We start from the raw sequence: 15,982 nt of genomic DNA on the forward strand, positions 1-15,982 counted from the left end.
TATATTTTTTGAGGGGAGGTTTAGTTCAGGGACACCTGTTTTTTGTTTTTAAAAAAACATCTATCATTTCTACTTTGGTATTTTCTGCTAGCACAACTATGTGTTTCAGTGTGTGATTTTGTTTATATTCCATATTTGTATATAAATGCCACTTGTATTTGAAAAGCCATTTATACAGATTATTAAAGAGCTGAAACCTTTCATTTTAAAAAGTTTGAATGCAGCGTTTTAGCTACTCAGTATTTTTATATTTTATCTCTATTAAAAGGGTATGCACAATACCTAGATTATCTCCCCATTCCACACCTGAAAGGCCTTTTTTTAAGTGCCCCAACTACTAAGTTGGGTTAAGTAGTACTAAAGTGGTAATAAAACTGGTCCCAATGTAAACGTTTCAATATTTCAGTTGCAAAATCCTGTTAATGCATAGGATTCTGGATGCTATCTGTGGCAACTTACTACCATTTTAGCATTCCATACAGCAGAGCTTTCCAAACTGCTCATGTTGGTGACACACTTTTTAGACATGCATCATTTCGTAACACAGTAATTCAGTTTTACTAACAAACTGGAGGTTAAAGTAACCCCTTTCCAGTCCCAGAAGGAGCATGGGGAGCTTTTACGCTACACACCTACACAAGGCAGTCAACACACTAACCCAGGTCAAGTAAGTGGGGTGGCAATGGGTAAGTCTGGGTGAGCCGAAGCTGCTTGTTGCTGCTGCCAGTGCTGGGCCCTGTGGTAGCCTGGGCCTGACTCTGCACGGTGCAGTGTGAAATCCACCCCAGCACCTAGTGGATCAGAGCCTTTGGATGTTGCCGAGGGGCGCAGGCTCTTCGACAGTGTTGGCCCGGCTCTGCAAGGCACAGGGTGAGATCTACTCCAGCGCCTAGTCAAATGGAGTTGTCTGGTGCTGCTGACTTGCATCTGGTCATGGGTATAATTCATGGTTATTGTAAATGATGGTTGTATCTAACCAAAGTGTACTCAAAATTATTAGTGGAGTCTACTCCACCAATGCTGTATGGCAGAGCTTTTCAAACTGTGTGTCAAGACACATTAATGCAGTGTTTCCTGACCTGGGCGGTTCTTATTCCAAGAATGGAATAAGGCCACACATTAAAAGTGGTGTGAGAGCTTTCTGAGCTGTGATACTTTGCGAGTTCTAAGAGAAGAGGAGAAAGGGGTTGGCCAGAAGTAAAGGAGGGCAGAGGCTCAGTTATGTTGACTTCCACTGTCTCAATACCAGTTGCTGGTAGTTCTGCTTTTTGGCCATCTGGTTTGGTCATTCTGAAGGAGTGGATGTTAAGAGTTGCAGCAAGAAGAATCCCTGATTTGGACCTTGTGTAGAGTAGAAATGAATTTGCTCTCCATCACGACACACAGTGCATACAAACATTACCTTTCCTGCATAGATTTTAAACCCATATCTTTCTTATGAATTAGAAGAAGTTACCTGTCAAGCAAGGCAAAAGCTGCACTTTCTGAAATTCCTCCTTTTGCACCACTATTGAAGACAGGAGAGGGGCTTCCCATCTTGTGCTACTCCCGGACAGTGACAGCACCACGCTGACTTCTCAATCTGCTTATTGACCACCATGACCCACGCAGACTTCGCATGAATTTTTTAATGATCTAGCGCAGGGTTTCCGGTTATTTTTCTTGCAGACCTTTTGTGCCTTCAGTAGTTGTGTGACAAGCAGGGGAGAAAACTCAAATACTATTTACAAACAACAGCTCAACTTTTGAGGTCGAAAGTCATTTTACTCCATCCCTTCTTAGCCACCCTTTTTTTGCTCCCACTGTAAAGCAGCACATAATTTTTAATGAGATAAATAAAACAAAGACGGGCAGCAAAAACAAACAAACAACGCCTTTTTCTCATCTCGCCCTTGAATGTCCGGTAAACTCCGGACGTATGGCAGCGCGTGGAGATTTCCTTTAAAAAACAGCTCAAAAACTTTGAGATTTCGCCAAACAAAACAACACAACCAAAACTTTTGCGTCCGGATTTTCACATTTTGAAATAGGACAACCCTAGCTCTGTACACACGACACACGCTATCACCGAAGGTTTCGGAAACGCAAAGGCGGCGGCGGCGGCTGCCTTCCTGCAGTTCCCGCAGCTTCCAGCAGGGTGCGCCATTGCGGGGGCGGGCCTCTCCCCGCCTGCCTTGTTTGACCCTCTGACGCAGTGCCGGTCCGCTCTAGGAACAGCTGCTCCGTGAGCAAACTCCGGCCCTCGCCCGGAAGAGAGAGGTGGTTTGTTTTTGGCCTGTGGCGGCGGCGGCGGCGGCGGTCAGTTGCTTGTTGTGTCGGGCAAGAGCGGGCATCTGAGGGCGAAGAGGAGCAGCAGCAGCCGCCATGGGAGTGCCGAAATTTTACCGTTGGATCTCGGAGCGGTACCCTTGCCTCAGCCAGGTGGTGAAGGAGCATCAGGTGAGAAGCGGCTGCCGGTGTTGCTCTTGCCTCTCTCCCGCTCTTGCATGGAGGGAAGGGGCTCTTCTTCTTTCCAGGGCGGCTGTGCTCGGGAAAGATGTCCCGGCACCTCCGAAGGGCTCCCTGGAAACCCCGCTTCGACCCTTCCCCCTGAGTCGCCGTCTTTGCCCAGGGGAGCCTCCTCTTGGCGACTCGTCCTAGAGAAGTTCTCCTTGCATTTTAGGGTTTCTGCCTCTATCCCGTCAGCTGGGCTTATCGACTTATCTATGTGTTACTGATTATTATTATTATTATTATTATTATTATTATTAACCCCTTATATCTGCTGAGCTCCTTGGAAAAGGGGGACTATACATGTAGTCGTGCTCATCATTATCTTCAAATAACGACGACAACGACATTTATATTATCTGTACCCTGCCCATCTGACTGGGTTTCCCCAGCCACTCTGGGCAGCTTCCAGCATATCTAGCAAAACAGCAGCAACAGCAGTAATAATACTATCATCATCTCCACAGGGAGCCACAGCTTGGAGAGGAATGCCCTGTAGGGAAAGGGTGTGTGTTGTGTTGTTAAGTTCACCGGAAGATCATGGGGGTTCACAACATAAAAAGACAAAATGAGAACACAAAATACATTAACAATCCTCCCACCCCACAAACAAGCCAATAGCCGCCTTCCCACAAACACATTTAAAAGGCGGTAGAGTGTCCTTTTCTCCTTGCAGCCTTCCTTCGTTTCTGGCTGCAGCCATCTGTGACTGCTTTTCATTTAGAGAAGAAGAGCAGGATGGGGGAACTGTTACAAACAACTCAGGGACACTTTGTACTTTGGTCCTTCACTGTGAAACGCTTCAGCTTTGGGAACGACGCCCTGTACACACTTGTATAGAAATACCTGCATTTGTCAGCCAACAACAGGAAGCTTTATTCTGGAGCAGGGGAAAACTGTGTGCTTCCACATTAGAAATTGGTCCAATAAAATACATGGTTGAATGGGAGTGAGATTTTACCCACAGGAAAGAGAATGAAGGTGATGGAGAATGAGCCACACTGCTGAATCGGAAGGACCCTCTGACCTGGAGTGGAGTTGCCAAAATCCTGAATTCACTCTTGTTGCAAAGATTTATGATAAAGTGGTAGACAAGTCTTTCTAAGTAAACAAACTATAAATAAATAAGTTCCATTGAACTCTGGAACTTTAAACACACAGCATTGCATTGCCAACCATTGTTGCCTATTTGATAACCTTTGACTACACTTTATCCTGGTGATCTACCAATTAAAGCTTTTTTTGGTTAAGGAACTGCTGCTCTGAATCAATGTAAAAGAGTGGCTTCTGATTTGAAAGTGGTGTCACCTGAGAGTGCCATTGGTGTCATTGTTAAAGTGTTGGACAAGTCCCCACTCAGCCCTGAGGATCACTAGATGATGTTACACTCTCAGCCTAACCAACTTTAAAAACAAAAAAAATTCCTTCCAGTAGCACCTTAAAGACCAACTAAGTTAGTTCTTGGTATGAGCTTTCAGTGTATCTGAAGAAGTGTGCATGCACACAAAAGCTCATACCAAGAACTAACTTAGTTGGTCTTTAAGATGCTACTGGAAGGAATTTTTTTTGTTTCAACTTTAAAAAGCTTGTTGTGAGGATGAAATTGAGGAGTGGAGAAAAGGCAAATAGGAAAATAGAAAAATTAATTATTTTTTAAAAAGCAATGTTTTAGAAAGCTGTAAAACCAGGCACTGTAACTATAGTTACTGTTAAATACAGGGATGGCTAACCTTTTTTTGGCCAAGCCATCTGAGGGCCATTTGCCAGCAGGTGGATTTAGCCACCTCACAATCTTATTACACAGAGTCTTCTCAGCTGCTCTCTACAGATCATCTGGGGAGGGGTGGGGCTAGCATCCCTCTTCACCCATCAAATGAAGAGTCTGACATCCAGGGAGGGGCTGTTTGACTCTCCCATCAAAGCACCAGGCTAAACAGAGAGGTTTATACAATTTCTCCTATCCCAGTGTTGTCTAGTTCAAATTTATCTCTTTTTGCCATCACCAAAGTTGTGAGGTGGTTAGGGGGAGAGAAAAGTTTGATGGGGTGTCAGACAAGACTCCAAAGCTTGGATTTAGTCACCCTTGATCTAATGCATGGTCAGGAATCTTGCACTTTACTTTCAATCTTGTGTATATATACTTGGGAGTAAATCCTATATTTACTTTTCTCTAAGTAAATATGCCTTGAGATGCATGATAATATACAGATTGTAGCCTTCCATTCAGGGAGCAATATTTGCTTGTAGTTTATTTTAATTTATAGCATCAGTATTAATATACTTGAGGACTTGCTAGGAAAAAAATGTATTGACACATAGCTTGATCATGCTCCTAGGTAAATTGCAGTTTTCATTTCTCTATGGAAATACTTAGCAGGTTGGTTTCACTTTTGTTTCTGTTAATGTGCTCTGTTGTTTTCCATTCTCACACAGAAGTGCTGCTTGCAGTGGTGAAATGTTTTAACTGGAGCCATATTTTCTATTTCTTCTAGCAATAATTAAAAATGTCTTTTTTCCTCCAGAATTTATATGCTGTCTTTCAAGACAAATGGGGAAGGTTGCTCACATAAACCAAATGTAGAATACAATTTAAAACATTTCTATTACATTTACAGAAACTGAAAAAGACCATCTAAAACCAATATGCAATAAAGCACAATAGCATCACTGTCATGTGATACTATCATTTTGGTTAGCTGTTTTGAGTAGCATTTTAACCTTGATAAAGGAACTTGACTTTGGAGTGACCTTGACTCGGCAGTTGTAGTTTCTAATGAAGTACCCAATGCTAAAGTCAGTGTTTTGTGGGATTGTTTTTAATTTACGCTGGCAAGGTACTGCTGGCTATATGCCTGACAATGTGCCCCTTGACCCTGGTCCTTCCTGGCTTGTTAAATCTAGGGCATTTGACTAGTTGGTTACAGAGCGTGGGTAATCATTGTGTGACAGGGTGGAACAAGACAAACCATGAACTTGGGTTTGGAAATAATTTTAAGTCAAACCATAGCTTGGCTGCAGATATGACAGCAGGACTATGAGACAGGCAAAGCAGCTATGCTTTTTACTGTGAGTACCTGCATGGTCGCACATTTGTGCTTAGTTTGGCTTAGCATTACAATGGGACTGGTAACTGCTGTGTAAGGGAGAATAATATAGCAACTATTGGTGTCTTCCTTGCTGCTAGAAGCAGAACATTTCTTGATTAAAGGTAAAGGGACCCCTGACCGTTAAGTCCAGTTGCGGATGACTCTGGGGTTGCGGTGCTCATCTTGCTTTACTGACCGAGGACGCCGGCATTTGTCTGCAGACAGCTTCCGGGTCATGTGGCCAGCATGACTAAGCTGCTTCTGGCAAACCAGAGCAGCGCATAGAAACACCGTTTACCTTCCCGCTGTTTATCTACTTGCACTTTGACAAGCTTTCAAACTGCTAGGTTGCCAGGATATGTAAATAATCAGACTGGATTGTTCCTTATCAAACCCCAAAATTTATAAATTCCAGAATGCACTGTTAAAAATTATGAGCCCTCCTCCACAGGTGGAAGTAACACATGAAGGAAGTATTTCATGTACAGGTATGGAATCATATCTACAGAAAGGAGGAAGATGGAGCATAACATTTTTTGCTGGGTGGATGAATAACTGCTACTTGTATTAATTAATGGCTCTAATATGTTTCCTAGATCCCAGAGTTTGACAACTTGTACCTGGACATGAATGGTATCATTCATCAGTGTTCACACCCTAATGATGATGATGTTCACTTCAGAATCTCTGAAGACAAGATCTTTGCTGATATATTTCACTATTTGGAAGTATTGTTTCGCATTATTAAACCAAGAAAGGTTTTCTTCATGGCAGTAGATGGAGTTGCTCCAAGAGCAAAAATGAACCAGCAGCGTGGCAGACGTTTTAGGTGTGTGAGTTCTTCCTTCCTTCCTTCCTTCCTTCCTTGTTTGTTATTATTGGTTCCCTCATACCTCTTCTGAATGCATATTATTCTCAAGCAGTGGCAGTTAACACTGTATCAGTTGCTAAAATTTTTTTTTCAAGAAATGCTGTGTTCCTTCCAGGGTTTTTGGATGCCTTGCTGGATAAGCAAAAATGAAAGGGAAAAAAAATGAAAATAAATAGTTGCCAGCATCCCCAACCTGTTATCCCACCTGCATTAATTTTTGCCCAAGGAAAAGGCCTGCATGCATTGTTGGGTGACATCCTATGTAATGTTTCTATGCACCTTTGGGAAGTGCTATAAAATGCTCTCAAAAGCCAAAGAGGCACTTCATCTACCAGATGGAGGAGAAAGGATGCACTTTTGGGTGCCTCTTCCCAGAGATGTATGGAACACCTCTTGGCAATGTCATCCAATGCACCCGCCTGATCTTTCCCAAGGGAAAGTCTGGGAGGAGTGTGCACTGTTGAGCATTGCTTCCCAAGGATGCAGAGGGGAGTATGTTGTGTTGTCCACTGCTGCGATAAAGCAGGAACCTTCAGTGTCCTCTACTTTCCACCAGCTTTCCTTCTCTGAAACAGCAAAGGTTGACAACCTTTGCCTGTTTGGCCCTTTCTAGCTAAGGCTTTTCAGGCTTCTTTGCCATGCAGCTACCAAACAGTCCCTGGTCTTCCTACCACCTTTGGAGCTGTGAAGTGGCAGGAATTGCAGTGCAAATGCTTGGACAATCCTACCCAGCTCTATAGCTTCAAAATAAGGATTAAGACTGGCTGCTTTTTATGCTTGGCAGTTGATAGCACCGTACTAGTCATAGAGAGCATATTTGTTGAAGTCTGGGTGCTGTGCTGCTTGCTTACTTAAAAATACGTCTGCCCCACCCCACTTTGGCCTTTATATTTGTATATCTCCATACTGATATGTTTTCTGTGTTACTGTGTTTTGGAAGCTTCTACATGTATGGGAGCTGACATTGTAGCTGATGGAGAAACCAATACTTGCTTTGATCTCATGGCAATGCACTTGGGCGTCTTAAGAAGAGGGTCTCTAAAATTATTAGAAAGTTTAGCTCAGCTAAGTTTCATTTCAGCAGGATTTAAAAGAAATCTCAGGTTCCTTTGCATTATGTTCCACTAAACACAATATTACAAATCCAATTAGTGTGGGTTAGCTAAATTAATGATTGTCTTGGTTAAAAAGATCATTTGGGACTGGGATTGGAGTAGAAGGGCTTGGAATTTTAGTGCATGAGTGTGAACCAGAAAGTCTCTGTTTAAATCTCACATCCTCTAATTTACTGTGTAGCCTTAAGCACATCACTAACTCTCAGTTTATCCCCCTCCTGTCTAATAAAAACCCACCCCTTACACACTTTTTGTGCTATTATTGAGATTATGTATATGAAGAGATGTGCATACTTTACAGCACTAAAATGCTAAAAATTGTTACAGGTCAGCAAAGGAGGCAGAGGACAAAATAAAGAAGGCATTAGAGAAAGGAGAGACTCTTCCGACAGAAGCTAGATTTGATTCCAATTGCATTACACCAGGTAAAGGAGTCTGCTTAATTTTTAATGTTCTTACATTCGGGTGCTAAGCTGCCATCTGGAATTGCATCCTTCTTTCTGCCCCTTACAGCTCATTTGAAATTAAAGGATGTGGTTTTCAAAAGTGCTGTAAGCCAAAGGTTTCTAGCAATTAACTCAGGTGAATGCTTTTTGGAAATTAATGACTTGAAAATGGTGGCAAATTGATAATCAGGCTTATTGTTATGAGACTGCTCTTATGCGTTGCACTATAGAAAAATCTAGCAGTGGTTTGTTTTGAGCTATGGTTACAGTGGCAAATGTTTGTCTTTATCCCAGGGTAACTTTGGAAACCAGAAAATATGTAATGCATAGAAATTACTTGTGGTTATAGTCAACTAAAATTTCCTATCTCATTCTTTTTATGCCCAAGAGCATTCAGCCATCCAACATAGATTTTTGAGCGGTCTTTGGTTTGATGATGTAAGGCAGTCTCTGTTTTTGAAATTCTGAGATAAGAAGTGTTAAATGAAGCAAACAAAGTTTAAAAAAAAGGAGGTAACAATAAACACAGCATGGAAAATGAGTGTAACATTGAACACACTAGCTATACTATATAGCATTTTTCTATTTCATTAGTCAACTAGGACATTTTACCTTATGATACAAAAATAGAAAAAAGATTTCCATGTACAAATGCAAAGAATCCCGCTTCTCCAGCTCATGCTGATTCCAAAGAATGCTGTGTGACTTTTGAGCAATTTTGGCCCATAAAAGCTGTCAGCAAGACTTTCAAAATGGAAGTTAAATTCATTTTTATCTCCATGGGGGTAAAGAGTCACTTAAGCTAAATCCTCTTTTCTCTTATCCCTGTTGCTATTCTTTGTCGAGCTACTATAAACTGGAAGTCACAAATTTTCTGGTTCAGGCACAACTCTTGAGACTGGAGACCCAGGTAATGTCTTCCCTCAAAAGTCTAGATCAGCAAGTGCTTAATGCATGGGAATCTCTGACGCTGTCTTTACCAGAAACAGGAAAACATGGTTGAAGCAAAATAAAAATGCTGAAATTCTAATACACATTTTAGAATTCTGAACAGTTTATACTGTCATAATGCCATCTTTAATTGTAGTATACCACCTATTTTTGTGTGAAACATTGATGTCTAAAAATGTGTCTCTCTTTTTGTAAAGGGTAAAATGATTGCTTGTTTCCCACTTCTGTTGATTCTTAATCTTTTCCAGTGAAACAGGTTTTAATTCTTTTCTGAGATTTCAGTCTGTGAAGATTTAACTTTCGTATTTATGTTACTAGGGACTGAATTCATGGCCAGGTTGCATGAACATCTGAAGTATTTTGTAAATATGAAGATTTCAACAGACAAATCCTGGCAAGGCGTAACTGTCTACTTATCAGGCCATGAGGTTACTTTTTACATTAGTAATTTCTTACAACATTAATATTAAACAAAGCAGTATTTATTAATTTTATTTTGTTCTTTTTTTGTTCAGACACCTGGAGAAGGGGAACATAAAATTATGGAATTTATAAGGTCAGAGAAAGCAAAGCCTGACCACGATCCAAACACAAGGCACTGTCTGTACGGTTTGGATGCTGACTTGGTACGTTCAGGTTGAAAGTGTATGCGTGGGATTTGGGAATAAATTAAATTCTAGATATAAATGTATGTGTCTATTAACCACAGTGTCTCTTCAGACTGCAATAAATGCTTTTACGTGTGCCCAGAGATTTCTCACCACCCTCTCACATCATAACCTGATCTTGAATTCCGGCAAGACTGAGCCACTGTGAGTGACGCATTCCTGTGACAGAAACATTGGTCAACTGCCTGCCCTGGACAGGATTGCAGTCTAGCTGAAGGCGCAGTTAACACTGTCTGTGGGTGCTTCTGGAACCAGCTTTGTCTCTGGAGGCCCAGGTAGCCTCAGTAACTAGAAGCATTTTTTACCAGCTTGGCCTGATACAACAGCTACAGCCAGCGGTTCCAGGACCAGGAGAGTTTGACCACAGTAGTGACCACTGGTGATTTCCAGATTAAATTACTACACTGCAGTCTATGTCTGACTTCTCTTGGGCTTGATCTTGAAACTGCAGCTCATGCACAATGAGTGAGACAGGCAGGAGTGAGGTGCTCTGTCCAGAGATCTGCTCTGGTTGCTGATTTGTTATTGGACCAAGTTCAGGGTGTTAATATTAGTACAGTGGTGCCTCGCAAGACGAAATTAATTCGTTCCGCAAGTCTCTTCGTCTTGCGGTTTTTTCGTCTTGCGATGCACGGTTTCCCATAGGAATGCATTGAAAATCAATTAATGCGTTCCTAGGGAAACCGCCTTCAGACCAGGTCCGGGGACAGTCTGTCCCCCGACCTCTTCTGAAGGCTGGGGGGGGGGGCAAGGGCTTTTCTTCCCACTGCCAGCCTTCAGAAGGCTGTTCTGAAGGCTGGCGGTGGGAAGAAAAGCCCTTCTTCCCACCTCCCGCCCCGCAAGCTCCGGGGACAGGAGGGCTTTGCTGCCGACCGCCAGCATTTTAAAAGCCCCTGCTGTCCCGGGGCGATTTTAAAATGCTGGCGGGCGGGAGCGAAGTCTCCGCTGCCCCGAGGAGATTTTAAAATGCTGGGGGTCGGCAGCGAACGCTTCGCTCCCGCCCGCCAGCATTTTAAGATCGCCCGGGGCAGCGGAGAAGTCTCCGCTGTCCCGGGAAGGCAGGCGGGGGGAGAAAAGTCTTTGCTCCCCCCGCCTGCCTTCAGAAGAGGTCCAGGACCTCGTTCCGATGCCCGGCGGCAGGGTGCGAGGTTCCCGCCCCACCGCCCGGCATCGGGGCATCGTTCCGATGCCGGGCGGCGGGGGGAGAGGTTCCCGCCCCACCGCCCGGCATCGGGGCATCGTTCCGATGCCGGGCGGCGGGGGGAGAGGTTCCCGCCCCACCGCCCGGCATCGGGGCATCGTTCCGATGCCGGGCGGCGGGGGGAGAGGTTCCCGCCCCACCGCCCGGCATCGGGGCATCGTTCCGATGCCTGGCGGCGGGGGGAGAGGTTCCCGCCCCACCGCCCGGCATCGGGGCATCGTTCCGATGCCGGGCGGCGGGGGGAGAGGTTCCCGCCCCACCGCCCGGCATCGGGGCATCGTTCCGATGCCGGGCGGCGGGGGGAGAGGTTCCCGCCCCACCGCCCGGCATCGGGGCATCGATCCGATGCCGGGCGGCGGGGGGAGAGGTTCCCGCCCCACCGCCCGGCATCGGGGCATCGTTCCGATGCCTGGCCGCGGGGGGAGAGGTTCCCGCCCCCCCGCCCCGCTTCGGAGCAGCGTTCCGAAGCGGGGCGGCTGGGGCAGGTGTTCCCGCCCCCCCGCCCCGCTTCGGAGCAGCGTTCCGAAGCCGGGCGGTGGGGGCAGGTGTTCCCGCCCCCCCGCCCCGCTTCGGAGCAGCGTTCCGAAGCGGGGCGGCTGGGGCAGGTGTTCCCGCCCCCACGCCCCGCTTCGGAGCAGCGTTCCGAAGCCGGGCGGTGGGGGCAGGTGTTCCCGCCCCCCCGCCCGGCTTCGGAGCACCGGGAGAAGCGATCTCCCCGCAGCCCCTTGCTTCAAAAGAGGTCCGGGGGCAGCGGGGAAGAAGCGCTGCGCTTCCCGCTGCCCCCGGACCTCTTTTGAAGCAAGGGGCTGCGGGGAGATCGCTTTTCCCCGCAAACCCTTGCTTCAAAAGAGGTCCGGGGGCAGCGGGAAGCGCTTCCCGCTGTCCCCGGACCTGGGGCTGCGGGGAGAAGATCGCTTCTCCCCGCTGCCCCTTGCTTCAAAAGAGAAGACCCGCTGTCCCCTGGGCAAGCTTCGTTTTGCGAAGCAAGCCCATAGGGAAATTCGTCTTGCGAGGCAACTCGAAAACGAAAAAACCTTTCGTTTTGCGAGTTTTTCGTCTCGCGAGGCGTTCGTCTTGCGGGGTACCACTGTATATAAATCAGCTTGGGACCAGTTTATTTGCAGGATCCCATGTATGCTCGCTTGACAGCTTTGATCTGCAGCACTGTTACAGATGCCACACAATACAGTGGTACCTCGGGTTACATACGCTTCAGGTTACAGACTCTGCTAACCCAGAAATATTACCTCGGGTTAAGAACTTTGCTTCAGGATGAGAACAGAAATTGTGCTCTGGCGGCAGCAGGAGGCCCCATTAGCTAAAGTGGTGCTTCAGGTTAAGAACAGTTTCAGGTTAAGAATGGACCTCTGGAACGAATTAAGTACTTAACCTGAGGTACCACTGTATTGATTTTGCACATGAATGAAAAAGTTTTTTTAGTGTAGCTGACCCTGTAGTTTGGAATTCCCTGCCCATTGACGTAAGGCAGGCATCTTCGCTGTGCAGTAGGCCCTTAAGTTGTGCACTTTAAAATTTTTTACACACATGGCAAAAAAGGGAGGACATAGAGTTCTGACTTTGGCAATACCACCTGCCATTGAACCCAATGAGTTTTTATTTTAGGCACAATCCCTGGAACATAACCTCTGTGTAAGTTGCAGGCCTAGTGTGTTCTTTTCACAATATTTTAGTGCTCAAAGCATCTTACTTTGATGATTGTTTTTTGGGGGGGGAATTAATTCCTTGTTTTTAACTGTTTTTAATTGATAGTCTTAATATTTATCAGAAACTGCTTAGAGCTTTTGTTACAATCAAGTGATATATAAATTTGTGAAAAAGTTAAAAATAAAATTCTTTACAACTTCTTTAATTTGTGTAGGTTTGAAAAGTAGTTTAAGTATTGTGGCAACTACTAGAATAATGCTGTTGGAAGAAGGGGGCACTCGCCATGCATGAGTCTCATTGAGATCATTTTAGACCTGGGATTACTTGCTTTCCCATAAAAGAACTAATAATTCAGAGTTGCAGCAAAATATTTTAAGTATGCTTACCTCAAAAACAAAGTGTCTTGTGGAACCTTAAATACTGACAAATGTATTATGGCATAAACTTTTGTAGACTCAAAGCTACTTTGTTAAAGTGACTGGTTTTAGCGGTAAAAACATTTAAAATGTTTCTTTCAACAGATTATGCTTGGACTGACAAGTCATGAGCCACATTTTTCCCTTTTAAGAGAAGAGGTCCGGTTTGGTGGCAAAAAGTCACAAAGGTAACTCCTCTAAAAATATGAATTGCATAAAAAAGGGAAATTGAACAAAACCACTAGATAGCTACATCATTTTTTAAAATGAATATTTGATATTGAATTATTTATAGAATTTCCATCAGCTTACTTATTTGTGGTCAATAATTTTACAGAGCGTGTGCCCCAGAAGAAACCACTTTTCATTTACTGCACTTGTCATTAATGAGAGAATATATTGACTACGAATTCTCACCAGTTAAAGTAAGTATGGATGGACCACAGGGCAAAAATGGTTTAAAGGTTTACATAAGGCATTGGTCACGAATTGTTTCTATCAACCTTTGTTTATCAGGACAAGATAACGTTTACATATGAAGTTGACAGAATAATAGATGACTGGATCTTAATGGGCTTTCTTGTTGGAAATGATTTTATCCCTCATCTACCTCACTTTCATATTAACCATGATGCACTGCCACTGCTGTATAGAACATACATGGATACTTTGCCTAAGCTTGGAGGTAAGAGTCTCACAAAGCTAATGCAGTTAGTCAGTTTCAAGATTGCTTCTTGTTGCAATTGTGACAATATTACAGAGGAGACTGCAGAATGGAAAAGACAGCAGGGAATCCAGTCTTAATTTTCTGGGTTATATTGCTCATGTTGCTCCTCTTCGATACTGTGTGCCTGTAGGAAAAGCAGCTCATGATTATAAGCATGAATCATGTTTTTCTTCTCTAATAGGTTACATTAATGAAAGTGGGCACCTCAACTTACCTCGCTTTGAGAAATACCTTACAAAATTGTCAGATGTAAGTATATTTTTTATTCTGAGCAAAACTAAAGTCTTAACTTAAAGCCCCATCTATACCTTCAGTGTGCAGGTTTGCTCTCTAAATCTGAGAACCTGAGCTTTTCATTCAAAAGAAAAAGAAAAGAATTCTAGCTGTCATCAAGGTGGAGAGATGCTTGAAAATTTTGAAAGTAGCATGATTGAAAATATTGGGCAGCTTCATCCATTTTGGAATTAGTGGACACGCTGCATGTATATGATTCTGGCTTCCCATTATGCATGTCCAGTAAAGGAAAAAAAGCAACTTTGCACCACACATGTTATAGAGTATGCAAGGAGAATCGTATTTTCTGATTTTATAACTGTAACATTATCAATCTGCTTTTCTTATGCTGGAATTACCTTTCTTTTTATCTCAGTCAAGCCACTAAATGTATACCTCTCAAATATATTCTGCTTCTGTAAATCAGCATAGCTTCACTTTTTGACTTTTTGTGTCGTAGCAATTCCCCCCCCCCCCAGTGTATGATAAACTTCCAGTAGTGCTAAACAGGTAAACTGTTCCAACCTGCCAGATCTGCAGTTGAAAATGGTGGTAGGAAAATATGCTGCTTCTTTTTTTGAGAACAGTTTAATTTGGTTTCTACAATACACATTTATAGAAAAAAATCAATTGCATATCCATATAAAGAGATTCCTCGGAATCTCAGGACTCCCCCACCCCTTCCCTGGAGTCCCATTTTAATCAGTTAAAAACTGCATCTTCTTCAAACTCTTAATTATTATATCAATCCATATTTTCCATGATAATTGTTACACTACAGGTGATTCAAAATCCTGCCAATGTTTCCATCTGCTTACAGTGGTCTCTTTGATAACTTATAATTTTTTCCCATTCTTTTATAAAGTTTTTGTCCTCTTGATTCCTGAGTTTTCCAGTCAGCTTTGCCATTTCAGCATAGTCCATCAACTTGGTTTGCCATTCTTCTCTGGTCGGGACTGTGTCTTCCTTCCATCTCTGGTCTAGTAGCATTTGGGCGACTGTTGTTCCATACATCAAAAGTCTTTTCTGGTCTTTTGGAATATCTGTACCAGTAATTCCTCAGAAATTACTGGTTTTTTAGCAAATATCATTTTAAACTTTTTTTCGCATTTCATTATATATCATTTCCCAAAAAGCTTTTACCACCTTTCAAGTCCACCACATATGATAAAGGGTACCTTCTTTTTCTTTACATTTCCAGCAGGTATTTGTACTTGTCCTATACATTTTTGCCAACTTAGTAGGAGTCAAATACCAATGGTACATCATTTTCACATAATTCTCTTTCAAGGAACAACAGGCCATAAATTTCAGGTCTGTTTTCCATAACCTTTCCCAGTCTGCCATCTGAATGTTATGATCCGGAAAATAGGCTTTGGAGTTCAAATATTTCCTTGAGAAATTTGCCTTGAAATAGATTAAATGTATAATGATAATGCTTTTCTTTCTTCCATTTATTTTAACAGTTTGACCGTGAGCATTTCAGTGAAATCTTTTTAGATCTGAAGTGGTTTGAAAGCAAAGTGGGCAATAAATATCTGAATGAGGCAGCTGGTATTGCTGCAGAAGAATCAAGAATGCAAAAGAAGCGCAAGGTTAGTAGTCTGGTGTCATCTGCAAATTTGATGAGCGTCCCTTCAATTCCTTCATCCAAGTCATTTATAAAGACAATGCATTCTTGTAGCATTGAAATTTCACTCTTTACTATCACAGCTTCTGTGAATTGATGCTATATGCATATCACTCTGTGTTATTTAAAGTATCAATCACAATTTTAACAGGCTCAGGAAAACGCTATGTGCTTGGCTGCTTTGGAGAAAACTGACAATGGAACTGTAGCATCTTTAAAAAGTGAGTCCAATTGTTGTGTGGTGCCTGTGCTGGCTAAACTTGTGTACATAAATTATCTGTGAGACCGCGGTTCTTGGCATTTTACTTTTTAAGTGAAAGTGAGTAAAAGACAATGATTTTTTTTTTAAAAAAAGGAAGCTGTTTTTACTTGCCATTTTCCATACTATTTGCACACTTCAAAAGTTTTCTGCTAGGTTCATTTTAATTTCAAGCAAGCCTATT

The 15,982-nt window shown here is 43.2% G+C and overlaps 1 protein-coding gene across 1 annotated transcript in view; it reads left to right on the forward strand.

Moving 5' to 3' along the window:
• The first annotated feature begins 2,223 nt into the window (after window positions 1-2,223).
• The window catches only part of XRN1 (5'-3' exoribonuclease 1), a 41,782-nt gene continuing 28,023 nt past the window's right edge, over window positions 2,224-15,982 (forward strand). Inside the window, exons 1-11 of the mRNA XM_081912565.1 lie at window positions 2,224-2,439; window positions 6,173-6,405; window positions 7,890-7,987; window positions 9,278-9,387; window positions 9,475-9,585; window positions 13,015-13,097; window positions 13,247-13,334; window positions 13,426-13,594; window positions 13,818-13,885; window positions 15,376-15,504; window positions 15,691-15,760. Coding sequence (XP_081768691.1) covers window positions 2,365-2,439; window positions 6,173-6,405; window positions 7,890-7,987; window positions 9,278-9,387; window positions 9,475-9,585; window positions 13,015-13,097; window positions 13,247-13,334; window positions 13,426-13,594; window positions 13,818-13,885; window positions 15,376-15,504; window positions 15,691-15,760 — 1,234 coding nt within the window. The 5' untranslated portion in view covers window positions 2,224-2,364. The remainder of the gene's footprint in view (window positions 2,440-6,172; window positions 6,406-7,889; window positions 7,988-9,277; window positions 9,388-9,474; window positions 9,586-13,014; window positions 13,098-13,246; window positions 13,335-13,425; window positions 13,595-13,817; window positions 13,886-15,375; window positions 15,505-15,690; window positions 15,761-15,982) is intronic.

Source organism: Podarcis melisellensis (genome assembly GCF_964234715.1).
Source record: "Podarcis melisellensis genome assembly, chromosome: 5".
NCBI lineage: Eukaryota > Metazoa > Chordata > Lepidosauria > Squamata > Lacertidae > Podarcis > Podarcis melisellensis.